This window comes from Poecilia mexicana, unplaced genomic scaffold (genome assembly GCF_051168715.1).
Source record: "Poecilia mexicana isolate PSO_F unplaced genomic scaffold, ASM5116871v1 scaffold_10, whole genome shotgun sequence".
NCBI lineage: Eukaryota > Metazoa > Chordata > Actinopteri > Cyprinodontiformes > Poeciliidae > Poecilia > Poecilia mexicana.
This window is the reverse complement of record NW_028263379.1, coordinates 20137904-20164475: the sequence shown is the minus strand read 5'-3', so window position 1 is coordinate 20164475 and position 26572 is coordinate 20137904. Positions and strand designations below refer to the sequence as shown.

General features: G+C 39.0%; 2 protein-coding genes across 5 annotated transcripts; both read left to right on the top strand.

Moving 5' to 3' along the window:
- Positions 1-464: 464 nt before the first annotated feature.
- Positions 465-6296, top strand: etf1a (eukaryotic translation termination factor 1a). Of its 2 annotated transcripts, none has more exons than XM_015004174.2 (11): positions 465-602; positions 981-1091; positions 2327-2502; positions 3447-3586; positions 3709-3847; positions 4025-4215; positions 4354-4483; positions 4578-4751; positions 4850-4914; positions 5005-5152; positions 5546-6296. In XM_015004174.2, exons 2-11 carry the CDS (start codon positions 1006-1008, stop codon positions 5626-5628), a joined length of 1332 nt encoding a protein of 443 aa, XP_014859660.1. In that variant the 5' UTR covers positions 465-602; positions 981-1005; the 3' UTR covers positions 5629-6296. The 2 variants fall into 2 exon arrangements, with proteins under 2 accessions (XP_014859660.1, XP_014859661.1); XM_015004175.2 differs by having other exon boundaries at positions 497-598.
- Positions 6297-7563: 1267 nt separating this feature from the next.
- fbxw11a (F-box and WD repeat domain containing 11a) lies at positions 7564-26500 on the top strand. 3 transcript variants are annotated; one of them, XM_088009589.1, is made up of 14 exons: positions 7671-7724; positions 9946-10050; positions 12833-12895; positions 13737-13956; positions 14263-14449; positions 14661-14751; positions 15717-15854; positions 17290-17408; positions 21755-22004; positions 22133-22251; positions 23184-23294; positions 23390-23468; positions 23845-24009; positions 25117-26500. In XM_088009589.1, exons 1-13 carry the CDS (start codon positions 7686-7688, stop codon positions 24004-24006), a joined length of 1683 nt encoding a protein of 560 aa, XP_087865715.1. In that variant the 5' UTR covers positions 7671-7685; the 3' UTR covers positions 24007-24009; positions 25117-26500. The 3 variants fall into 3 exon arrangements, with proteins under 3 accessions (XP_014859659.1, XP_087865715.1, XP_014859658.1); XM_015004173.2 differs by lacking the exon at positions 9946-10050 and having other exon boundaries at positions 7564-7724; positions 12833-12901; XM_015004172.2 differs by lacking the exons at positions 7671-7724; positions 9946-10050 and adding an exon at positions 7785-8271 and having other exon boundaries at positions 12833-12901.
- Positions 26501-26572: the final 72 nt, after the last annotated feature.

Genomic DNA, 26572 nt, shown 5'->3' with positions numbered 1-26572 from the left:
GAACTTTGACAAGTAGTTTAAAGGCAGTTGACAAATGGACCAAACAGACCTTACACTGGATCGCCAATTTGCTGCCATAATTGAATATTTTCTTGGCCTTAAATAGGTAGTCGAATTTACTATATCTTTTTTGTGTGTTAACATGACAAATTATGTTCTGTTATATTGCAGCTAAGATTTCTGAGTTATTTATATCCCTTCATAAGTATGTAAATAAATTATTTACATAAGCCCAGAGGGCTCCGTTTCATCGTTTTTATTCATTTAACATGTTGCACACCCGCTCGAATATTATCTGAAGTACTACAAATCCCATGAATTATAATTGAAGGTCCCCACCCATTTAGGGGGACGTCCTTAAATTGTATCCAATCGAATTTCAGTTTGGTTTAAACTGACAGATCATTTAAGATATCTCATTGGTTTCTATGCTGTTTCCAGGAAGTGAACGCCATGATTCTAAACACCTCCCACATGTGATCTCCTGTCGAAAGCACCACGCGCAGAGAAACCGGTTAGGAACGCAACGTCATTCTTCGCACCACCGACTCGACGTAACGCAGCAGAACGAGAGCGGAGTGGAGCGGCGTTGTCCGAGGCAGGTAATATACCGGCACTTTTTCTATTCATAGTATCGGTATATTAAAAGCGACCATATGGTCTCCATATGGTTTCCAGGGGAACGCGAAGAAAGTAGGTCGTATTAGATAAGAACGCTAGGGCCTGGTTAACTTTAGGCCTGGTATTCTCCGCGCTCTGTGCTAACAGCGGCAGACCAAGCGGAGCCCTTCCCTCACGGTCAGCTCAACTGCCAATAGTGGTCATGTGCTATAACGGTGAACGCACTAGCAGTTTGGTGCGGCACCCGGTGCAGTTAGTTACAGCAGACATGTCCGCCTAACAAGGTCTTGTGTATTAGACAGCTAGCTTCCCGGATGACTCACTGCATGTGTTTTCCTGTTATTTCAACGTCTTTTCAGGTGCTGAAGCTATTACAGCAGAAAGATGGCGGACGACCCCAGCGCGGCGGACAGAAACGTGGAGATATGGAAAATCAAGAAGCTGATCAAAAGTTTGGAAGCTGCCCGCGGGTAAGCGATTAATTTAGGCTATGTGTCAATGTGATGCCTGCGGCCATTGCGCCTCAGTTTTATGGCAACGAGTAACGGTGTGAATGTGTACTGCCGCAACAGCTGGACATCGAGTAAATGAGGCCGAATTTGGGAGTGGTTAGCATTGCTACGTTAGCTGCTATTTTGTTAGCTGGTTGCTAAGCGCTAACTACAGTCGCTATCGATGTGTTAAAGAGTTTTAAACTTTGTGTTGCGACGCGAGGATGTTTTCGCTTAAGTTGTATTTTGTCAGACTATTATTATGATTTTTTTATGTTTCCTGAAATTAAAGTGTAGTAAGGTGGAAGCAGCTGTACTAGCTTTTTTTTGCTAGCACAGTCCGCTAACAGACGTCATCTCTGGAAAGAGGCCGCTATGGGTGGCTTTAAATAAAAAAAAGCACTTTAATGGAAAGGAAGAATGGGTGCCGTACAGTTTGGCTTCTAAGTGCTCCCCAAGATACATTTTACAGCTTGAGATCAGGTTTGTTACGTTGATGTAGACATGGCTCATATGACAGAATTAAAAAAAAAATCCCCTAAAGGTTCATTATGTTGGTCACCTTATGGTCAGCGATCAGCTGAGTGTTTCGCTGAAGAGTGACCTGCTTAGGACGGAAAGGTGAAAAAAAAAATCTGCTCAGTATTTGTATTAAGTGACATGAGCGTTTTAAGTGCCTGTACTGATCAGGATTCACATCTGAAACGTGTGTCCTGTCTGTGACAGCTTGTCATTTAGTGCTATGCTCTGAGGCCCAACATATCACACACAGTTGACTGTTTGCCCTACATTCATCCCGCCCTTGCTACCTGCCGCTGAGTGTTTGTGTCCGGTGTCAGGCTGTGCCAGTGTGCTTTGTCTTCACAACAGGTCATGAAAGGATACACATGCCATGTGCAGTCTTTGCGTTCAAGGGCAGTGATTTAGCTGTGTGTAGATGAAAGACCATCTTTGTTGACCCATCACATTAAAACCTTTTAATCTGTGACGTTATGTAAGGAACACTGTGTGTTTACACACTAATAAAGAAATAAAAATGGAGTTACTGGAGTAACAGAAGGTCATATGGAAGTTAATTAAATGAAACCTAGCATTTATTTACTATATTCATTATATCAGTGTCACCAACAGTTGACCAATAGATATTTAGTTGTATATTATATCTTCTCTGACTTTTTTCTGGCACTAACTGTAAATCCTCATCTCTTACATAGCAATGGCACCAGCATGATCTCACTGATCATTCCCCCTAAGGACCAGATTTCCAGAGTAGCCAAGATGTTGGCGGATGAGTTTGGCACTGCTTCCAACATCAAGAGTCGAGTTAACAGACTCTCCGTACTCGGGGCCATCACCTCTGTACAGCAAAGATTAAAACTCTACAACAAGGGTACGTGTTAAAATAAATAGGTGTATCAGTGTGTTCGATATTAATATAGCAAAGGACTGTTTGGAGTGCAATAATTGTTACCTAACAATTGTATTCTAAATGTTATTAACTGGCAGTATACACCTTACTGTAATATTTAGCTGCTTGGGCAGAGTCTCATGGCAGCAAATGCTCATATCACATACGGAGTACATTGCCTGAATTGCTAAAGGTCACAGAGAGAAGTAAAGGCAAATGGGGAAAGAAAGGGAAGAAAATAGGTACATGTCATACCTAATATAGTGATTAAAATATTTATAGTTTTAAGAGTCGTAAGATTTTCAATTATTGTACAGCCATAGCAGTGTGACAATGAAATGTAATTTAAAGTAACTCGGCAGTCTACTCTTCTGTAAATCTATGACTGCATGGAGTAAGAGTCTCACAGAAATAAATACTGCTTTAAAAATAAACTTTACCCACTAACAAAAACTACTAAGCTACCAACATTTTAGTAAACTGCTAAACAGTACACTTTTATTACATTTAATCCTATTTTGCAGTGTTAAAATGGCATTATTGATGAGCTCATGAAACCAGTAGTGGAAATGGTTCACATGCCAAAAGTAACAATCCCAGAATTACAAACATCATTAGTTTATGCTAACCAATACACAAGGACAAATTAAGAAAAGTAATTTTCAAATTATAATACAAAACATGCTGTACATTACAAAAACATTAGATTGGAACTATATCTTTGCTAGTCATGGAAAAAAATATTTAACTGAAGTCATTTTCCCACTGAAAACTTTTTATTTTAGTCGTATATTCTCTTTAAATACTGTATTACACAATAGTCAATTTCTAAACTACCCCCCCACCCCCCCCAAAAAAAAAGACACTGTGTATCATTATTGAAGCCTAACATGTATCTAACCTGTATGTCTGCCTTCTTTCATCAGTGCCACCAAATGGTTTAGTTGTGTATTGTGGCACAATTGTGACAGAGGAAGGCAAGGAGAAGAAAGTCAATATCGACTTTGAGCCTTTTAAACCAATCAACACCTCTTTGTACCTCTGTGATAACAAATTCCACACCGAGGTGAGAGATTTTACGCAAATTCTTTTTTTCATATTCCTTCTGGAGATCATTTTTCATGTGTGAACGTGTTTATCTTTCACTTGTTGAACATTGTTACACATTTGTTCCATTGCTGTTTGCAGGCATTGACAGCCCTGCTCTCTGATGATAGCAAATTCGGCTTTATTGTGATCGACGGTAGCGGGGCACTGTTTGGCACGCTGCAGGGCAACACCCGGGAGGTGCTGCACAAGTTCACTGTGGACCTACCCAAGAAACACGGTGTGGCACCTCAATGATAACATGTTTTTTCTCTCTCTCTCTCTCTCTCTCTTTCTCTCTCTCTCTCTCTCTCTCAAGGCAGGGCGGATTATTAAATAATATTCTGTTCTGGTTTAATGTTGTTACTTTTGCTTTTACAGTTTCAAAATATATATATTTTTTATCACCCTCTTTCAGGTAGAGGAGGGCAGTCTGCTCTGCGTTTTGCTCGTCTAAGAATGGAAAAGAGACATAACTACGTGAGGAAAGTCGCTGAGACCGCTGTCCAGCTCTTTGTGTCCAACGACAAAGTTAATGTGGCGGGAATGGTCTTGGCTGGCTCTGCTGATTTTAAGACTGAACTAAGCCAGTCTGACATGTTTGACCCTGTAAGTGTGTCTTTCTTTACAAATACAACACTTGTACAACTTATTACATTAAAAACTAAAAAGCCATACAATCAGATTTCAATTCAATCCAGAAAATAATTTAGATACTTAACACATTTCTATGTGTTTTTTCCACAGAGGTTACAGGCTAAGGTTTTGAAGCTGGTTGACATCTCATATGGAGGAGAAAACGGTTTCAACCAAGCTATTGAGCTGTCGGCAGAAGTTCTGTCTAATGTTAAGTTCATCCAGGAGAAGAAACTCATAGGTAGGATTTCTTTTTTTATTGCTTTTTTCTCATTTAGAAAAATAAGTGTTCATCAGTTGTTTGATGTTTTTTTTTCTTCTTCTTCTTTCTGCAGGGCGGTACTTTGATGAGATCAGTCAGGATACGGGGAAGTACTGCTTTGGAGTGGAGGACACACTGAAAGCCCTGGAAATGGGAGCAGTGGAGATCCTTATAGTGTATGAGAACTTGGACACTATGCGTTATGTTCTACGTGTGCATGGGGCAGAGAGCAACGGGGCAGAGAATGGTACATAAAATGTTATCCTTTAATGTACCTTTAACCCCAGTCTAGCCATGGGATTATTATTTCAATATAATTCTGATATTTATGTTGTCATTCATTAGATGAGAAGATTTTGTACTTGACGCCTGAGCAAGAGAAAGACAAGTCACACTTTACAGACAAGGAGGTAAGCACTGCATACATCTGCATTAAGTAAAAGTTATTACACAGTGATGAAGTGTTTCCCAACTCCTGTTTTTTTTTGTTTTTTTGTTAGACGGGGCAGGAACACGAGCTGATTGAGAGCATGCCACTGCTGGAGTGGTTCGCAAACAACTACAAGAAGTTTGGAGCAACGCTGGAAATCGTAACAGACAAAAGTCAGGAAGGGTCCCAATTTGTCAAGGGCTTTGGAGGCATCGGGGGTCAGTATGCTGATGTTTATAGTAAAACTAAAGAGACTGCAACAGTACACTTGTTGCAAATAAACTTCACTTGAAAGGTCAAGTGTTTGAGAAATACACAAAACATCTTTGCTCTTTGCAGCTGTAAAAGTTTCCATATATGATCAAATAAGATGGGTCTTTTTTTTGGTATTTAGAAGAGCAATGCTTCAATCCTGTGTGTTAATGCAAAAGCTTATGAAAGTTAGACATCTAGGTATGCTACAAATTATAGGATAATATTTGGGTTGTTGTGAATAACGGCTTTAGATACTAATTTGTTGAGTTGTGGAAATCTTTCTTTATGGCGCAGTTATTCTGCCAAAAGTAATATAAAGTTTTCTGAAAGTCACTCATTCATTTTGTGTCATACAGGTATCTTGCGGTACAGGGTGGATTTCCAGGGCATGGAGTACCAAGGAGAGGACGACGAGTTCTTTGATTTGGATGACTACTAGGTAGTCTTGGACTGATATTGGGAGAGAAAAAAAAGAAAGGAATGAATGAAGAAATAAGGAAAGAAAAATGCCACCTCTCTTGCAGCAAGTGAGAGGGGCAACTGTGTTGACCATATATATGACAGACACACCTTCCGATTTACCTGTTGCATACACAAACTTGCAAAATACATCTGTACACGACAAAATGCATCACAAAGGGTGAAGAGGAGTGAGAGTTTCTTTCATCCAGAGAGGGAGAAAGCCCTTCCTGAAATAAATCCCTGCCTTAGAGTGCTGGTTCCTTCCCCTAGTTGGATTGGACTCGACTCACTTTGATTCCTTTTTTTTTTTTTTTTTTTTTTTTTTTTTTGGCCCCATCTGCCCTCAGTTTTGAACAAAAACAACAGCAAGTTCCCAGATTCCTTCTTGCCCCCCTTACATGGTCTGATGATGGACTTTGGACTCGCTCCTCGGATATAGAAAATATATATTTTCCTTTTTTGCCTCCTCATCCTCCTACTCTCTTTCTCCCTCCCCTCTTTGCTTTCTCTCTCTCTCTTTTTTTGCATTTCATTTTTTTACTGGTAACTGCTGCTGTTGTATTTTATGAGAGTGGGGGATTTTTTTTACCTGGGTTTCTGTAGAGAAAGGGGGACAAAGTATTAAATTTGAACTGCTGAAAACCACTCCGACCTCCTTGTGCTCTGGTCTTGATCCTGTGCCGTGTATGAAATTGTTTTTGAAGACTCCACAACCCCCATTTTATTTCCCCTGTGGTCTGATTGAAATGAAATATACATGACAGTTCTGTGTCAGTGAAATTTAAAAGATGCATGCTGAGAGCACATTTTGATCAGTTGCAGGCTGGCTTTATACATTCAAACTTGCCTAAAAAAAGTAACCTCAAATCTCTTCAATACATGTTTTAATATCCATTTGGTATAATCTGTTGAGATGCAAATTTACTTCACAAGTGTCCTTATCAGGTTCCATGCATTATGAAAATATGTACTGTTCTTGACCAAATTGACAATCTAAATATATCGATGTAATCATACAGATAAAATGTTTAAATAGAGCTAAGTTTTGTAAAAAGATTGTAAGCTCCTTTTATTTGCTAAATAAGTGGCTATCAATAATTAGTTGTGAATACATGGAGAGGATATTAGTTGTTGATTTTTAATACATATATAATCCTAAGTTTTATAATACTCGGTACATTTTGCCCTTTATGCCTGGTGGGGGAGAGGCGGAATTATTGATTTCATATTTTCATCATCCCTGTGCATTTTTTCCATTGGTTGAAATAACATGTCTTGCATTCAAAATTCTGAGCCAATATCCCTAAAAAAAGTTTAAGTGCATTTAACACTTTGTTACATTGTTTTTAGTGACTGCATTCTATCCAAGAGTATTATTAAATAATTCAGTTTTAAAAGAAAACTGGTACATTTTCAAACTTGGTGCATTTTTATTCCCATTTTCTTGTATTTAGTGATATCTGAATATAAGAAAATGCTTCATGCTGTCTTAAGTTACAGCATGAAGCATGATGTAACTTAATGGTTTTATTGAAATGTCAATGGAAAAGCAAAGAAACAAAGCCTTTCCAAGCATTTATGACTCTCTTGCAAACAATACTGAACACTGTATATTATGTAAATTCTGACACAGCCCTATAGTCACAACTAGCTTCAATGGCCAACATTCTGCATCATTTCATAGCAACGCTATGCGGATGATTGATTTTGCCTTAGTGTGTCCCTCTTCAGGATAGCAACAGCATCTTCATCCATTTGCCTTTTTGTTTGGGGGAGTCACCGGGGAAAGCCTTAGTAGCGCAGTAAGCCAATCAATAAAAGCCTAAGCAGATAGGCCGCACCTCCTTAGTCAAAATCCATCCAGTCAGCGTGCTTCTTTATTAGATGGGCGTTCCCATCCCCCACCCACCCTTTTAACACTGCCCTACCGAAGCTGTGTGGTTGCGCGAAGTGAATGACGTCTCTGAATTTGCGGGCCGCCGACGCAGGGCTGGGTTTCCATTTTCATAGCGACTTTCGGGGGGGTTCATCAACATGGAGCCGGAGATGGAAGACAAAACGGTGGAACTGATGGTAAGATCAAATCCAGTGTTAGCACACCACACATCCGACAAGGTAGCTGTCAGGCTTTTGTTTGGTGAAGGCGCCGAGGCTCGATTCGATGGTATGAGTAAACCGAAGCGGCTTGTCGAGAGAGGTGGAGGAGAAAGGAGGGGGACCAGAAATCAGAGAGGGAGGGCCTGAACATATCGGTACATTTCTCTACTAATGTTTAACACATCGTTGGTCAAATAAGAGCTTCGGGCGGTCATTTAAAACATATAAAATGTGTATTGTTTTGAGACGAGGTTCTAACTAATGACGAAGTAGTAGGGCTTATGACTGGTGGTCGCCGGAAGACTGGTGAGAATTCTTGGTGTAGTGTTCACTGCGGTGACGCTGCGCCACTTTAACAGGGCCCTGTCTGATACTTATCTAGCTACCCGGCTAACACTGGCTAAGAGGCGACGGACCACGTCAATATACGCCTAACGTTTTTATTCTATGTTGTTTATGGTCAGACTTCACACATTACAGCATGTTTGGCGATCAACCAGATATACGAGAAGCACAACTACAGGTAGCGACTATCGTAACAAAATGCTCATCGTCTGTTTATATTTCTAAAGTGCGTAGAAGGAAGTGTACTGCCTTTTCATTCACATAGCTATCCCACTGTCAGCGAACATTAGCACCTAGCTTCGGAGCTAGCGGGCTAAATATACCTCGCGTTCTTCACAGACATCTTCATACTGAAAAGCGAATATTTGTACCTCTGGCAAATATTTATTTAAGCTATTGCCTTAATATCCGTTTTATTTGAAAATATATATTTAGGTAACCGTTAACGCATTTTTTATTAGCCTTCTCTGTGAGCTAGGTAGTTAGCCTATATTAGCTTAACAAATGTTAGCTAAGATTAACATTACAGGGGCCGTAGTTGGAGAAAAATGCATCAGCTTTTTTATAATTAAAAAATACGCATTTGTTTTCATTAAACGTAAACATCAAGTAACTAATATGCAGTTCTTTGGATAGATATTACACATTAGAAATACAGAACCACTCTCGGTTCCTCTTGTAATAAAATCCAAACCTACCATACATAGCCTAATATGTCAAATTATATTATTTTTTTAATAATAATGCGTTGCTTAGTAAATATTCGAGAACTGTTTTGTTACCTTATACCAAAACAGAGAACCTTTCCCGAATTCAGAGAAATGTTATTTAGCAAATTACGTATGAACTTGATTAATAGAAGTATTGAGTCATAAACTAGTTTCTGTGCTCTTGACACGTAATTGTGACATTTCAAGAACCCTGTGACAAAGTCTAATGCATAAAACTACAAATGGATTCAGGAACAAATGTTCTAAACTTGCAGATGTAGAACGAATTGCTTGTTTAAGTTCTTATTCACATCTGTTGTTTATAGACTTTGGTTTTCCACTTCCTTATTCTCTTAAATTAGGTATCAAGAAATTTACACATGGAACTGAAAAACTCTTCAGGTTAAGCGGACAGAAGATTTTAAGGCCTTTCAGCAATTTTGAATCCTGCCTATTTTGTGTCTTTGTGATTGGTTTGATTATATTTATTTATTTATTTATTTATTTATTTGTCCCGGTGTTGTCCACTAACCACTCATGAGAGTGGGGATGGCAGAACAGTGGGTGGGGTTTCTGTCAACATAATATTGAAAATATTCTACAATTAATCCCGTTGCCCCTCCCTCTCCTCTACCTATCTCCACCTTATTCATGTCTATTAATGCTTTGGGGTGTGTATGCGTGTTTACCAGTCTGTATCTTTTGTGTGAATGAGTGTGTGTTCCTACGCTCACTGTGCCAAATGTGTGTGTAGCTCTAATACTGGTTTTTCCCTTCACTATCCCCCCACCTCTTCCCCTTTTTTCTCTCCTCACCTTTGATGGTTAAACACTCGCCCTCTCTCAATTTCAAACCAAACCCTATTTATTTACCCATTAATTTTATATTCTTGCACTGGAACCATAATCCACTTGTCCCGTTGTTCACCAACTCCACCACTTCACCCATCTGTTCATCCACTGACTTATCCATTCACTAAAATTATTTGGCTTCCTTCAATTCAACTCTCCTCGTCATCCTTCCTCTTCTTTTTTCTTTACGACCCATCTCTGGTTTCCTGCTCTTCCTTTTCTCTTCCTCCCTCACCCTGTCCACTTCGTTCTCCTCTTCCCTTCCTCCCTTCCTCTCTCTCTTTCACACAGTGCTCTGTGCCTCGCTCTCTCTGGCTGGGCTGCTCCTCGGTGGCTGAGAGTTTGTGTGCACTCAGGTGCCTGCAGAGCATCCCCTCCACCCGGGCTCACAACCAGGTTCTGCCTCTCTCCTCTTAATTCTGCTACTCCCCCCCTTTCTCCCTTCCTCCCTCGCCATCTCTTCATTCTTTCAGTTTTTACTTTGACCTCTCCACATGACTGCTCATGCCACCCTGGTCCAGACAGACGGCACCCACTCACCGCCCACATTGCCATCCAACCTTCTCTTCTCCTTTTCCCCTGCTCAGCTTTTGGGTTCTTCTCTGGTTCCTTTCTCTCGCTCCTGCTAGTAGCCCGATTTTGCCAAGAAACAAAGCTGCTTGTTTATAAAACTAGATGTTAGACAAGTTGAATATTCTCTAAAAATTGAAGTACTTCAAAGGAAATTGAGAAAGTACTCCCATGGCTACCAGAGAATAACCTTGCATTGAGGAGTAATATTTTCTCTCCTACCTGGAGGTGTGAGGGTCGAGGTGGGGGGCTCCTTAAAGCTCTGACAGGCTACATGCTTGCTTGCCTACCTGCCTGGCATAACCTGGTCAGTTTTTGATTTGTTCTTCCTTATCTTCTTCTGCTCTGCATGATCATGAACACCAACAAGACCATCCCAGCTGTGTCTCCTATCTGCTTTGGTAGATGTTGAAGGGTTCCAGGTCTAACAAAAAAAAAAAAAAAACAGTTCAGGTTTTAAAACTTTATTTTGTTTGTTTTTTTTAACACCAAGATTAGTCAAAACAAGTTATAAAGATGCACCGAACAGAATTGTGTGACCAATTTCCAATATTTGGTTTTGTAAATATTTAATATTTTAGTTTCTCTATAAGAAGATATTAAAAACTGCTTTCACTACTTTATTTTCCTCTGCTTCCTGCTGTGAGCGTTATTCGTATTGGGAATGTCGCAGCTTTGGAGTTTTAAAATCCTGTATTATGAGCTAACTAAATATTTACCATACTTTTAGAATTTCTAAAAACTAACAAGAGCACACAAAAAGTTGAAAAACTTTGTTTCGTCCTGCTTTAAGTTTCGCTTTCCTCCGTCTTGAATAAACCACAAGCATCTAGATGTCATCAAAGCACAGTTTCCTTTTAAATAGCTTCTTACACCTTGTCTCTTTCCTCTCGCTTCATTCTTTAACACTTCACTCTTCCCTCAGTACGTCATGTTCTGCATCAGTTAGACGTAGAGTGTTTGGATCAGCATGACCCAGTAGGCTGATTTTATTAGTCATTTTCAGTTTCTTATCTGCTGGTCAGTGGACAGGACCAGTCGAGCCAAAATTGCCCAATTTTGTGTAACAGACTGTTCTTTTTGGTGCATCTCAACAGAAGGGGCACATTATTTAACTGTTCCAGCGTTTATAAACCAGAATACTGGTGATAACTTCTGTTTTGCCACTGTAGCACTAACTGTCATTTTATTACCACCTCATTGTTTTTTTGCTTACTTTTGTTTTTCTCCAATCAAAGCCATTTTTGTGTTGTGACTGACTCGCGCTAAACACAAAGAATAGTAATGACTCATTTCAAGGTAAAGCATTTGTGGGTGTCTTTTTTTTTTTCCCAATAAGAATGTGACTGTTAAGCTGTATGTCGTTTAGTTTTCGGTTCACTCTGTTCTGTCTGTTCGATGTTCTGCTAATTTCAAAGAACCAGCACAATCACGCCAGCGCTTGTTGAACATTTTACTACTACAGATGCAATTTTGACCGTTTTAAAAAGATATCCTAACCTAACATCAAGAGTTGGAAGCTTTGAACACGCCCAAACCTGTACGCAGCAATCTGTGATGTGTTGCAAACACAAAGTTGTTCAGTATTGTTTAAAAGTATGTCTTAATATCACAAAAGTTAGAAAAAAAAGTTTAAATAAAATCCCCCTGCTATTAGTTCCATGATATTCCTTATAACCATCTTTCAAAAATATGATTCAGTGCCATTATTTGTAGTCACACTACTAAATGGAACTCTTTACATTTTAGTAATGGTTGCAGTTTAAAGCTGTTTTTGCGTTGACAGTATGCAGAATCAAATTTATGCCATAAAGGCTAGGATGAATTTGTCAGTACTTTTATATTGCCACTTTAACGTCATTGCAATAAATACTAATTATTGTAATAAAATTTGAAGTGCCTAACGCCCATCCTTGCTCAGAATGCAGCTGGACTTTGTCATCATACATGTTATGATGAAAGTAATTTTATAAATTTGTGATTGTTGCATAACAGTCCGTGAAGTCCATGTGAGCTAAAAAAGTCTTGCGTAATAAATATATATCTTAAAGGAGCTTCTCGCGTTTCTGTCGGTAGCGATTCGGTAAATAAACCGTTTCCCATTGTAAATGATATAACTGAATAATAACAATGGCACATTTTAGTCAGAATCCCTGCTAGAAATCTTTAGTATCTTTTCTTTGTCCTACTTTCTTCTTTCTCTGCTGCCATGCCTGAGTTGGTGCCAGTGACATACCCATAATTTTGCGATTTAATTTCCTGTCCAGACTACTTAGCCCACGTCACAGACAAGCAAACAGATTCCTTTTGTTTTAGACTCTGTTTCACTTCGTGTGTGTATGTGTGTGTGTGTGTGTGCGCGTGTGTGCGTGTGTATTGGTGTGTTCGTGCGTGCGTGTGTGTGTAGGCACGGCTGTTTGTTGCCTTCACTTATCTGAAATCTCAACGGTAACCTGTCTGCCTTGGCTGCATTTGTGACACTTCTTTTTCCAAAGCTCTGTCCACACTGCTGCCTTCCTAAACGCCTAAAGTTGCTTTTACAGGCTGTAATAAAGGGCTTCACTAAGCTTTGCCTTCTTTGTGTTTTCTTGTCTCTTTTTTTCTACAGACCACGTCAGGGATGGAGTCACAGACCTTAGTGGACGACCTGTCGCCAAAGAAGACTACAATGGTGAAGGTGTGTCTGGAAATAAGCCAATATGAAATCTCAATTTTGGATAAAACATACAATTTTTGTAAAACCCCAATATAAAAATTATTATGTGGCATATAATTTTTATTTTTTATAGTGTGGTGATACTGTCAGGAAAAGAAAATGTAACTTCTGTGGCAATTGCTTTTGAATGTAAGGAAAACACCAGCATTGGTGTCAAGAACTTTGTGAGATTTCACTTAAAGTTAACAGAAATGTTGTACTGTTGAGGAGCTTCAAACAAAAATTGCTAAAATATAATGCTCATAACGTTCCGCGCAAGTACATCCCGAAGGCTCGGGTTTAATTGAAAAGTGATATTTTCCTACCTGAGTCTAACATTGGACCCCATTAATGCGTTTTAACACTGGCGCACACCGTTTGACCTCAAGGGGGTAAAAGTTGGTCACAGGAAATAACTTGGGGGGGCGCGGGGGGGGGAGTTCCTTTAGTGGAAACATTCCTTAGGTAAATTTTTGTATTTCTTGTAGATGTTGAAATAAAATTATAATTTTAAAAAGCCACTACACTTCCTAAGCATAATTTATTGAGACTTGAAGAAACCTTGTGTCAACAGAATCAATAAAAATGGGGATCAGTTCAAACGAGCTCATTTGGCATCAGGATCTTAGTATCATTAGACGGACAGGATGACATGACACTGTTTGAAACTAAAAACAAAATGCCAAGTTTTCACATGTGCCAGATTTATCTCTGTTTACATAAATTGTATGTACTTGAACTCTTATGAAAATGCCGTAAAGCTAAGCAGAATAAGGAGAGAACATTTCACTAATCAGCTTTTCCGATTGTTTTTCAGCTTACTAACGGTCCTGTAATAGGGTCTCGCAAGCGTCCATCAGAAGGAAACTATGAGAAGGAGAAGGAACACTGCATCGCCTTGTTCGACCAGTGGTCAGAGGCCGACCAAGTGGAATTTGTCGAGCGGCTGATATCCCGTATGTGCCACTACCAGCACGGCCACATCAACTCCTACCTCAAACCCATGCTGCAGAGGGATTTCATCACTGCATTGCCAGGTACAAATGTGCAATAATGCCAACACGGTTACAACTTTTAATAAGCATGGTGTTCGCTACGCTGTAAATTGAGTTTTAAATCATACGAATTGAAAACATTCTGAAAGCTGTTTAACAGGAAATAACAGGAACATTGTAAGTTTGTGCTGCAAAATTACGCAATACGTTTGCAGAACTGCTGAAAAAAAGAAGAAAAAAAAAGAAAAAGCAAAAATGCAGCCGTTGGCAAACAAAAATTGACTTGACAAAATTGTATTAATTTGCTGCCTTGGCTTGTTCACACTCACTTCGGTTCCCTCTCTCCAGCCCAAGGCTTGGATCACATTGCAGAGAACATCCTGTCTTTTCTGGATGCACGCTCGCTTTGCGCTGCAGAGCTGGTATGTAAAGAGTGGCAGAGGGTAATCTCTGAGGGTATGCTGTGGAAGAAGCTCATCGAGCGAATGGTCCGGACCGACCCGCTTTGGAAAGGCCTGTCTGAAAGACACCAGTGGTAAGGATAAAAGTATTAGAAAACTTTTTTTTTATAGCAAAAAAGGATGTTAGTTGTTAGTCTTGTATCTTCAATGGAGTAAGGGAAAAAAAACCATCAAGACTACTGTAATATATTATTTATTCTTGTCTTCAGTTTGTGAAAGGTAAAATAAATTCCACAAAAATCAGTATTTGCCTTTCTTATATTGTATACTTTTTTCATACCCCAGGGAGAAATATTTGTTCAAGAACCGCACATCAGAAATCCCCCCCAACTCCTACTATCACTCTCTTTATCCTAAGATCATTCAAGACATAGAGGTAAGGCACAATTTAAATTATTATTTTAAAAGATTATTTATTCAGTTTTAATTTGAAAAGGTAAAATGGTGTTTCTTTTTGTGCTTATGATATTTTATCCACCGTCATTTAAAAAAAAAAAAGACTGTTTTATATAAATAGTGTCCAGAGGGAAAAAATAAAATAAACTACACATTTAATTGTTTGAAATGTACGTAATTTACTTGCATTCATTTTTTTTTATTTCAGTTTGAGGAGTTTATTGGAGTTATTTATTGTAATATCCCCCATATCTTTGATTTAGAGTATTTAGATATAACCCTTTATTATAACCATGTATGGGACTCTGTAGTAAGATCGCTCTGGCTCCTGATCTGTACTTGCTGCTCAGTTGAGTAATAGAGGCTCCCTACAAAATATTTTTGTGGAGCTTGTGCAGCTGTTATCTACAAGAAGTAAATTTTGTCTAGTAAGACTCCACCTTGGCTGGTGTGCGACGTATTAAGAGCAATTCATGTTTCTTGCTCTTTTCACTTTGCTGGCAGAGCTCACAGCCAAGAAAGACCAAATGTTCCAAGTTAAGTACAGCATAAATCAGAGGATCAAAAGTTGCGAACACCAGAATAAGTTACCAGTGTCAGAGACTGCTTATTATTGATCATAAATATTTTTTGCTCTCGTCGGTTAGCAAAAAGTGGTTCTAGTTATTATCATTATCTGCCTTTCTTGTGATTGCTTATTCTGTGTGACTTAAGCACATGGTTTAATATTGATGCTAAACTAAAATGAACTCAATTGCTATGATGGATTAACAAAATATTTAATTTTGCGCTGGTGGTGTTGTTAAAAGTAACAATGACTTTAACATTCCAGGAATTCACCTTTTTGATATTTTAGTGATGGTACCTGTTTTTTTTTTTTTGTCTTTTTTTGTTTTATGAATGTTTGTTTATTTTGTTATTCTTGTGTTCCCTTCCTCTTTGCAGACAATTGAGGCTAATTGGCGATGTGGCAGACACAACTTGCAAAGGATTCAGTGTCGCTCAGAAAACAGTAAAGGTGTTTATTGTCTCCAGTACGATGATGAGAAGATCATCAGTGGCCTTAGGGACAACTCCATCAAGGTACGTCAGTTTGCAAAACTATCCCCTCACAAACTTCCCTCCCCCCCCCACATACTGATATGAATGCCACATAATTCTATGTTTTTTTAAAGATCACAAATGGAACCACATTCAAGTTGCTTAAGGGGGGAAAAAAAAAAGATTGTCAGCATATGCTTTTTTAAAAACAAAATTAAGTTTAATACTTTGATTAATATTCATGTAGCCAAAATGTATAATACAGTTTTTTTATACTCCAATTTGCAGATTTTTCTATGGAATGCAACTTTATATTATTTGTACAAAATCTGCCTGGGATTCTTTTCATAGCGCACATCTAGAACATTTCAAAGAAAATCTAGTTCGGGAAGATGAAAGGTGCAACACTACTTGACATGTTCCTGGTTGGTGTTTGCAAAGCAGCCAAACCAAGAGTGCCATTCATTTTCCTTGATACTCATTGGCTGAACCCCCAAGAGCAGAGTTGAGGAAGACCGTATACGTTAGCTTCTGCGGCAGTGCTAAGGCAGTTCTCACTGTGCGTATCGATGCATATTAAAGTACATTTTATGTCTGAACTGTTAAAATAAGCAGCTGTCACTGCTTTTAGAGGGGATCTCAAGTATTCACAGATTTTAACCATTCACAGGCAGCTGTGGTCCCCAATCTCTAATTTCATTCGTCTTTCCAATATAAGACCAGCTGGTCAGAAATGGAGTAAATGTTTGTCCCTCAGTAGGGAAATTAAAGTGCATCAGCAGCTAACGCTCAGCACTACACTTAACTTGTATAGTTTTACAGAGTAATTGTAGGCTTCCCAACCTGTTTTCTTGAACTGAGACCGTTAAACACATTGTTGACATGTTTCTGTCTGCCTCACTGGTTCACATGGACACATTGAAGTAATTAACATTGATCCCGATGGCTTTGTTTGGTACCACCAGCAAAGGGGAACCAAATGTGTTGCCCAAAGCAGTTCAGCATTCTCAGCACAGTTGATTTAGTCAAGCCAGTGTTTATATATTTAGAAATAAAATGTCATTCTGGCGCGGAGCAGCTTACCTCTTCCTGCTCTGTGGTGCCTAGCTGAAACACCAGGTACTTAGACCAGGCACCAGTGAATTATGGGATAAAAGGACTCGGCTCCGGCGTTGTCCTGAGCCAAGAGACAGCATAGGGTTAATGGCGGGAGGCGAGAAGTGACTCTTAAATTTTATGGAGGAGACTGACACATGGCCATTGAAGACCCTGATGGCTCTGATTTGCATGCAGGGCAGTAGAGAAATGGAGCATAAACGGTGAAAGGACATGGCTGCAAGAACAGGCCATTTTTGGCGTGACCCAAATCTGCACTGTTTGCAAAACCACATATTCTTTCTCTTTCACAGCGTCCTTCCCTGCCAGAATCTCCCCTTCACACACTCATCTTCTTCATTCTCTTCCTTTCCCTCCGCAGATCTGGGATAAACAAACACTGGAATGTCTGAAGGTACTGACCGGCCACACAGGCTCAGTATTGTGTCTCCAGTATGATGAGAGGGTCATCGTCACTGGGTCTTCTGACTCGACTGTCAGGTATGGCAAACTTATTACTGCACCAAGAACAACATGTAGTTTTGATTCTGATTAGAGAAGCAAGCATTGGACTGAATGGGATTGTCGCACTAAAACACAAAGACTTCGAACAAAAAATTGTAAAATGAGTGGATAATGTAACTGAAGTACAGTATCATTCATATATTGATACACAGATATACACTTGCTTATGGTAAGTGAGAAAACACAGGTGAGTGTGTTGCTGCTGACAATCATTTTGAAAACTGTTTCTTTCATCTACAGGTAGTTTTAAGAATCAAGGGTTAAACTCCGCTGCAACCACAACCAGGGAATTTAAGATAAATCAGTGGGAGTCTTTGAAATATTTTCTTTTTTCCACAAATACCAGGAAAATTTTGTTGCAGTTCATAAAAATTGCAACAAAATGTCCTTATTGCACAGAATATTATCGCCCTTTGTTGATATGTTCGTGTGTGAGATGATTGGTCAGGTTATCTGCTCGGGTAACCAGCCTACATTCTGCTGCTTTCCAAAAACTCCACTCTTCAAACGTTTAGTTTCAAAAGAATGTTGTCGTAATAGAAAAGTGTCTGACACTTGTTTAGTTTGAATGCCGCAAGCTTTCAAACACCAGAACTTGTCCTTTTGGAAAGACAAATAAGCGAGAAAGGGTAAGAATAATTAGCAGTATGCAGAAATGTGTGAGGAGGGAAATGCAGCAACTTTGCTCCACAAAGCTGGAAAAATAGTTCTTTTCTCCATATTTTTTTTATTTTTTTGGCATATTATTGAAAGAACTTCAAGGTGCATCAATTGCATAGATTGTCTTGGTACTATATAAAATTTTTATGAAAAGCTTTTTATGCCGAAAACAAAGACTTTGTCTGCTGGTTATTCGTATGTAGCGGAAGGTCTGTAAGAACTATGTATTTATGGTCATTTGGATTTTTATCTTTCTACATTTCTTTGTTTTACTCATAATAACCTCGGTGATACAAAAACAAAGGCAGTTTGGTTGTATAGTTCACATCAGTCACCATAACTCATAAGCCTGAAAACGATGATTATTATTTTTTCTTTTGAGCAACTCTATTAACTTTGTAGACGCACCCTATCACTTTTCTATACACTGATCCATCATAATATTAGGACAATTGATTAATCTGGTGTTGCCACTAACATTAAACATTTGTCACTGATCTGATCCCCATCTGCAAAAAAAAAACCTCACTAGTGCTTGGGAATTACAGAAGCCTGTTTGGTGTTCACTTTGCTTCCAAACTCCCTAAATGCAACATCCTAAGAGGATGAGACACACTCACCAAGGAAAGCTTTATATGGTTTTCCCCAAAATTATTTTTAATTATCGGTAGTCTTTTAATAGCTGAAGGAAAAAAGACATTTATATGTATATATGTGGGATCAATCACGTTTAATAGGCATTTGGTTTTATTTAGGTATTTAAACTTTACCTGCCAGTTTTGTTCTAAATTGATTTATTTTTGTAATTTCGTAAGGAGATCATTTAGTTGACAAATCCGCTTTAGAATGTTTATTTTGGCAGTTCCAGTTATTTATTTGCAAACCTATTTACTTTTAATGCTTCTTGTTTCCTGCTTCGTAAACTTGTTGTGCTGCTTTAAACGACGTAATAGTTGATGACTAATGCTACAGCAGCGCACAGCGCCGACCTCAGGACTCTCCCACATGGCTGAATGGAGAGCGTCACATCAGACATCAGGGAGCCCCCAGTGGCTGATGGGGTTAGACTTTCACTGCATTAATGTAAAATGTATATATTTTTAAACCCCATAGTGGTTAGATCCTATTCAACATTATTGCATCTTATGCATTGAATTCCTTTTAAATTGACTGATTTGCTGCCATCTTCTGAATCAAGGAAAAATCATAGAACCATGGTCACTAAGCAACCCATTCTGTCAAATATGCAATACCTCAAATACTCAAATGTTTTTCATGTCCACTTGGGACGCCTGTTCTTGTAGCAAAGCTCAATATATTAATCAGGTAAAATCAAAGTTCTGAACCTGCATTTTTGCATTTCACTTGTTTCTCGCCATTTTTACGACAACCTTTAACAATTGTATAGATGTACATTTCTTTGTACATCTGGATACAATCTTCCAGGAATATTATTAAACAAACTGAAAGCCCACAGCGTGCCGAATGGTAAGCTGCCTAGCTGTTTAGATGACAGGATGCTTGTGGTTGCTGCGAGTATGACTACATGACTACATTTAAAGAGCAAATGCTGTTGAAAAGCCACAAATGGGAAACTTTTCTGCTGTGTTAGCAGAGGTGTGTTGCACGACAAATTTGCATGAAAATGATTCACTGAAGTCTTTCTACAGAGTCAAATGGAAAGTGTAGTTACGTTACAAAAAACAAAAAGCAATAATGTATAGCTTTTTTATGATGCCATAATTTTCCCCAAAATTGAACGTATTAGGAAACTGTTCGTTTACTCCTAATTGTTAACACGCAGCTTGGCAATATCCGCATTAGGAGAAACAGGATATGAATATTAAAGTTTACTCATTCAAAGCTGTTGCTAAAAATTTTGTATACGTTTCACTGCAGGTACTCGAAGGCTTGGTGTGGGTTTTTATGTTGACATATGCTTGGCTACTGCACACAGAAGCTCAATTTTAATTCTTGTTACTTCACACTTCAGCCGTGCCTGCTGGCTAATATCCAAGGAAAATATGACCTCACTTCCTTAGCAACAGCTTGACGGGCACTTTGTTTGGAGGTTCAGTTGTCAGGTTTTCCAGTGTGTTTTGCATTTGATTCCCAGTGCCCAGCGGTGCAGTTTAGCAACAAGCAGCTGTGAGTTCACACATGCAAACTCTTTACAGTCGTTTGGTATCAGCGCTTCTCTGCTTGGTAGAAATGGTAAACAGGTTTCTTTCACACACGTCTCCATTCTTGTTTTTCTGTTTCATGTCTTCCTGTTGCATGTTTTCTTATTTTTTTTCTCACAACCATCTTTCCTGCTGTCTCATCTTATTTTTCTTTCCTTCTCAATCCTGCTCCCATCATTCTTATTTCTTCCCTTTTAAACTTTTTGACATCTTATCACACTCATCTTCTTGCTTTCTGTCTTATCCTATTCCATTTTATCCCGTCATTTAGAGGTGGCCACTGATTTTCAGATTTTCAAATAAAATTAATTTGCCTTTAAAAGTATTTGGTTGTAATGTAATGCTGCTAACATTAGGTGGCAGTAATGTCGTTAGCTTGTCTTTCAAAAGAAGACTAGCTGTACTATTTGCCACTGTCAAGTAGTACGGCTACCTTCACAAACTATTAGTAAGAAGAGAAACATGCTAATCAGAAGACAACAGTTTTCAATAAACTATCTCTGGTCTCTTATTGAATGTTTGTGTTGGGGTTTTTTTATATCCGGAAAACCACACTGGGAAGAACTTCTTGACTTTTTTATTTTTGTCCTCCTTTCACCTCCTATTTATGAAAACTAAATGCTGCAAGACTTGATAAACAAGGAATGCATGCTTTCCTAATTCATTGCATTTTAATTTTATACATTTATCTTTGCAAATATTTTTTGAAGACTGTACTACTACATCTTATTTCCATTTTATTAGCTTCTGATCTCTATTTGGTCCTCTTTTCTCTTGTTTTTCAGGTTTTATTTCATGTACTGTGCAATAAAGCTTTACATTCAGTAATACTGGACCACTTGGATGGACCAATGACATGGCCTGATATTGATCTTACTTTTTTTAATTTCTCCAGCTCAGGGAGAGTGGTGGGTTCGCCATACTGTTAGAAAGATAACAGATGGGGAAAATGTGGGTTAATTCTAATCGACAGTCACTGCATTGTTTTTTTTTTTTTTTCTGATTCCATCCAGCTCTGCCTCTTGTGAAAGCTGTATATCATCAGATATAACAAAAACGTTTCTAGTTTTTGGATACTCTAGGAAACCTCCTGCTGGTGCATGTTGTTTATTTCAGGCATGAAAAGAAGCTTCTTGCTGTAAAATTGGACTAAAATATAGAAACTTTTTTTTTTAAACCATCTGCTGTCGACCTGCCAGGTACAAGTTTCCACATGAAATGAAATGCAAAACAACCAAAAACGGAATGAAATGGTGAAGCTATCATCACCATACACTTTAGTTTGTTTTTAGTGGCAGGACTTAATGTATTAAGCTTCAGTCTTGGTCCTGATGAGGATTTGGACATCATCAGTTAAAAAAATAAATAAATTAAAAAAAACATAACTGTCCAAGGAAGGATATTCAGATTTGTGTGTGTGTGTGTGTGTTACTCTGTCTATTTACCACCTTCTGCCTCTCTCTCTGTACGTCTCTGCAGGGTTTGGGAAGTCACGACGGGGGAGGTACTGAACACGCTGATCCATCACAATGAGGCCGTTCTTCACCTGCGATTCGCAAACGGTCTCATGGTCACCTGCTCCAAGGACCGCTCGATTGCAGTGTGGGACATGGCCTCGCCCACTGACATCAGCCTGCGGCGCGTCCTTGTGGGACATCGTGCTGCTGTCAATGTCGTTGACTTCGATGATAAATATATTGTGTCCGCCTCAGGGGACCGCACCATCAAGGTGGGCTAATAACATGAGTTATTTTGTCGTCTTAAAATCGAAGCTTTGTTGATACTTTAGTTCAGTTTCAGTGCTTCCAGGCTTTCATTACTGCTCATAAATTCAAAATGCTTTTTTGTTCAACGTAGGTGTGGAGCACCAGCACCTGCGAGTTTGTGCGCACTCTAAATGGTCACAAGCGGGGGATTGCCTGTTTACAGTATAGAGATCGTCTGGTAGTCAGCGGCTCATCTGACAACACAATCCGGTATGTCTGGCGTTCCAGCACCGCTGTCTGAAATTGACTTATTTTGTTTGCAGTAGTTGTCAAATATGCTAATGTGAGAAATCCTTTTGATCTGATTTGCAATATATATATAAAAAAAAAAATCCTCAGAATTATGCCTTTTATAAGATTGTGACATACTTGATCATAATAATTTAAAATATTAGTGTGCATTCACAAATGCACGCTTGTTCATAAATTAGAAAAGGGCCATTTCACAGCTTTTTTTTTTCCCCCTTCACCCTCTAGACCTTGTTTGTTTGGTCTGTATTTTAAATCGCTGATTCAAAGGAATGTAGCTTTTCTTAAAAATAACAGTAAAAGCAGTCAACATCACAAACTGTGCTTTAAATAAACGATTTGTAGTTTGTGTAGAAAAACTGGTCCAGTTTTGAGTTAAAATTCATCAAATTGATATGTAGCTATCCTTTGTTGATCCAGTCGCCATTTACCACAACGCTGAACCGGAGGCCAAGTGTGGCATCATCATGTTTCTCAAATTTGTAGAATTTGAGGGAAATTCGATTCTGGAAAAATATGAAGTTTGAAGCAAATTTAGGGGAATCCTGTAAAGGTCATCCAAGCATATGTAGGGAGCGATAAAGAGACAGATAGATTATCTAAATCAGAAAACGTCTCTTTAGAAAGTCCTAACATTTTAAATACAATGACAACTGAAGTAATTTAATATCAGATTTATACTTCTACAGTTTGGGTATTGTTTTAATAAGGTTTGTATTAGTACTAGCAGATTACCAGAGCATTCCAACCTGAACACGGACAACATCAGAAGAGCAACTTAAAGCTATTATTTATCATTTAAATGATGATATATGCTTTTATGTGTCATTCTTTCATATCTGAGCCGTTTTAATGGAAGCTCTTGAAGTTAATATTGGCTTCTCTTCCTGCAGGTTATGGGACATCGAGTGCGGGGCGTGTTTGCGAGTGCTGGAAGGTCACGAGGAGTTGGTGCGCTGCATTCGCTTCGACAACAAAAGGATCGTCAGCGGCGCCTACGATGGGTGAGGTTTTATCAAGACACTTTTTTTTCTTTTTTTTTTTTTTTTAGCTGAAACTAGAATTGTTTGTTGACATTTCTGACACATTGTTTCTGCAGCAAAATAAAAGTGTGGGATCTGCAGGCAGCACTTGACCCACGAGCCCCTGCTAGCACATTATGTCTGCGCACTCTAGTGGTGAGCTGTTCCAATCAGTTTGTTTGTTTTTTTTGTTTGTTTGTTTTTTTTTTAAGTTACTGTTTAAACTAATAACCTGCTAAATGGAGCCAAAAGGCAAGTTTTTAAATGCATATTTAACATAAGTTTTTAAATTAAAAAAAAAAAAAGATTTATTTAGCATTGCTTTCTAAGTGTTGGTTGGACATGCCACCAAGCTAAGTTGTAATATCCCACTTTTAAGGTCTTGCTTAAAATGATTTCATTTCTTATGGTCACCCAGAAAAATGATATCATGGTCTAATGTAAAACTTGTAGAAGAAGATTAAAAAAAAAGCAGAAATTTCCTCCGTGTCAGCTGTCACTCTAACGGTTCTCACACCTTGTTTTTCTGCAGGAGCACTCTGGCCGCGTTTTCCGCCTGCAGTTCGATGAGTTTCAGATCATCAGCAGTTCTCACGACGACACCATTCTGATCTGGGATTTCCTGAACGTCTCACCTAATGGCCAGTCAGAGGGACGATCTCCGTCCCGTACCTACACGTACATTTCTAGATAGCAGGTATTCTAAAAGCGTCACCGTTCAAGTCATTAGCTAACTGTGTCAAAAAATTTGGTCATCGTCAAAATCTTTTTTAGTTTTAAGAAAAATCTAATGTTTTTCCTATTACACACAAAGTGATAAATGAAATTACTAACTTAAATTAGTCAGCTCTGATATTTTTGGCTTACAGTTAATGAAAACATAAATTAAAAAAAAAAAACATCTGTCACCTTCCAGGAGGAGGACAAGCCAGAGAAAGTAATTGCTAAAGAAATTGACTATTCTGAACAATGTATTGTAAGAAAAGCAATGGGAATTTGGTAGAAATGAAAGACTGTCCACAAACAAGGAACTGAAGCAACCTTTAGAGGACTGTGAAGAAAAGCAAAACATGGCTACGACTCGTACAAGCCTTGCGATTGGCCCATCTGGTCTGTTCGCAGTGGTGTCACTGTGGTTGGCCAGAGCGCTGGTTCGAACGCTCGTGACTTTAAGAGGTAGATGGAACACCAGATCTTTAACCTTTTTCACAACACATTTCCGTCATAAACCCATGAAAACGAGCCATCTCTGAGCTCCCTCTGGCCCATTCATTAATCACAAGTGGATACATTGTTATCCCTCACATCTGTTACTTTTAAAATACAAGCCAGCATGACGGGATGCGTTGTTCAGCATTGAAGTCAACACTGAGCACAAAATCTGCGTCGAGAGTCTGCAACTCGGTGTAGTAATCCTGTTGTTGGCTGACCGGCGCTCTGAATTCAAATGCTATGTCTTACCTCCTTACTCTTCTTGTCAGAAAGGATTTCTGCATCTTGTTCATGGTTGTAAATTCTGCTTTTGGCTGGTTGTACAAATCATAAATCATCACTACATCCGTCCATTGACCCGAGAAGGGAGCTTGTCCCTGTAGAAGTCAACCAATTCCTGTTAAGTTTTTTAAAAACTGCATCTTTTGGGTTTTCGTTTGCTAAAACCCGTATTGTCCCAATTAACGTTGAAATAAAGTTGCGAAATATGTTGTTTTAGATTTGATTTACTGAACTTTTCAATGATATTCTCATTCCTCCTGATGCACTTCTGTGTTCACGAGCATCCCTTTATTTGTGCTCTCTCCCCTAGGTGGCGCAATGCATCTCACCCTTTATAGGAGGAAATCCAGGGCTGATTGGCTGATGGGTGCATCTGTTGCGAAAAGGAGCGCATCTTTTTTCTTTTTTTTTTTTTTCTCCTTCCTCCTTGTCATCTCTCTGTCCATCTCCCACTCAGCCCCCTCCTGCCCGTTCTGACAGACTCTTAAGCTTGTGCTCATTGCCTGCCAGTTCAGCAACGTACATACAGGCCAACACCAATGAGGATTCCCTACTGCAGAACCAACGCAACTCTCCCAAGAAGTTCATCTTCTGCTACTAATTTATGTTTTGTAAAGTACACTAATGACAGTATTAACGTCAACCTGGCAAAAACCCACAAGCTCTTTTTATTTTTTTATTTTTTTTGTTTTTGTTTTCTTTTTTGGTCCCCTTGAAGCAAACTTAAAGCAGCTTCTGCTCCTCAGATTTTAACCCCTGCCAAAAACAGGTTTCCACAGATATGGAATTGCTTATAGATATATATTTATATATTATACAGACAAATGCAGACACAAGTGGCACAGTTGGACAGAAGATGACTGGAGCTGTGATACGGGAGACAGAGACTCTTTACTCGGCTCTTAAGCAAGAAGGGAAGGATGGGAGATCGAGCGACTGAAAGAAGGAGAAATGTTGGAGAAGGCTTCCCTGCGCCTTTTCACAGAATTATGCTCCTCCTCCTCGTCGTCTCTCTCTCTCTCTCTCTCTCTCTTTTTCTCTCTGCACCCCACTCTCCCTGTACCCCACCACTTAGCCTCCCTTTCACAGCCCCTCCCACGAGGTGCACATTCGTTTGGAATAAGGGGGCACACACACACACGCACGCACGCACACACACACACACACACACAGACACACACACCCTCTGAACGCGTGTGATTTTGTGTATTTGGACTTGTGAAAATGGCAGAACAGAGCAGAAGCGTCAGACATGCATGTGAGGTTGCCTTGGATACAGCATCCTGGTACACCTCTGCTTTTTTTCCTCTTTAATTCTTACTTTCTTACTGTTTTTTTATTACTGTTATTTTCTAACTTTATTTGAGTATTTTGGTTCTTAGTTCAAAGAAAATCATACTAAGCATAGTCCTTTCTCCTGCCACTCTTTCCTGGCCCTTCTCCTCATTCTTTCTACCTACTCCCCCTCCCCACTGTGTTTTTCTGTCCTCCTCACGCCATCTTTCTCTCTCCCATCATCCTAAGTGCTTGCTTTGGTAATGAGAGAAGCTGGAATTCAAGAGCTCAAAATTTAGCTGTAAACGGAGTTGTCTTGTCAAAAATTGTGTTGTATATTAAAATGATTTTTTAAAGAAGAAAATGACCTTATTGTGAATAAAGTACTTGACAGTGGTGGAGTGTTGAGCCAACTGTAACCCCGGATGTCTGTCTGTTCTCACCTGTGTGCAAGTGTGTGTGTTTGTGTTATGAGTGGATTTCAGTCACCC

Bases quoted from the DNA above. Each gene is read 5' to 3' on its own strand.
- etf1a (XM_015004174.2), top strand. From the start codon at position 1,006: ATGGCGGACGACCCCAGCGCGGCGGACAGAAACGTGGAGATATGGAAA. The intron at 4,752-4,849 runs GTACATAAAATG...GTCATTCATTAG, and splicing joins GAGCAACGGGGCAGAGAATG to ATGAGAAGATTTTGTACTTG. The intron at 4,915-5,004 runs GTAAGCACTGCA...TTTTTTTGTTAG, and splicing joins CACACTTTACAGACAAGGAG to ACGGGGCAGGAACACGAGCT.
- fbxw11a (XM_088009589.1), top strand. From the start codon at position 7,686: ATGGAGCCGGAGATGGAAGACAAAACGGTGGAACTGATG. The intron at 14,450-14,660 runs GTAAGGATAAAA...TTCATACCCCAG, and splicing joins CTGTCTGAAAGACACCAGTG to GGAGAAATATTTGTTCAAGA. The intron at 14,752-15,716 runs GTAAGGCACAAT...TCCTCTTTGCAG, and splicing joins AGATCATTCAAGACATAGAG to ACAATTGAGGCTAATTGGCG.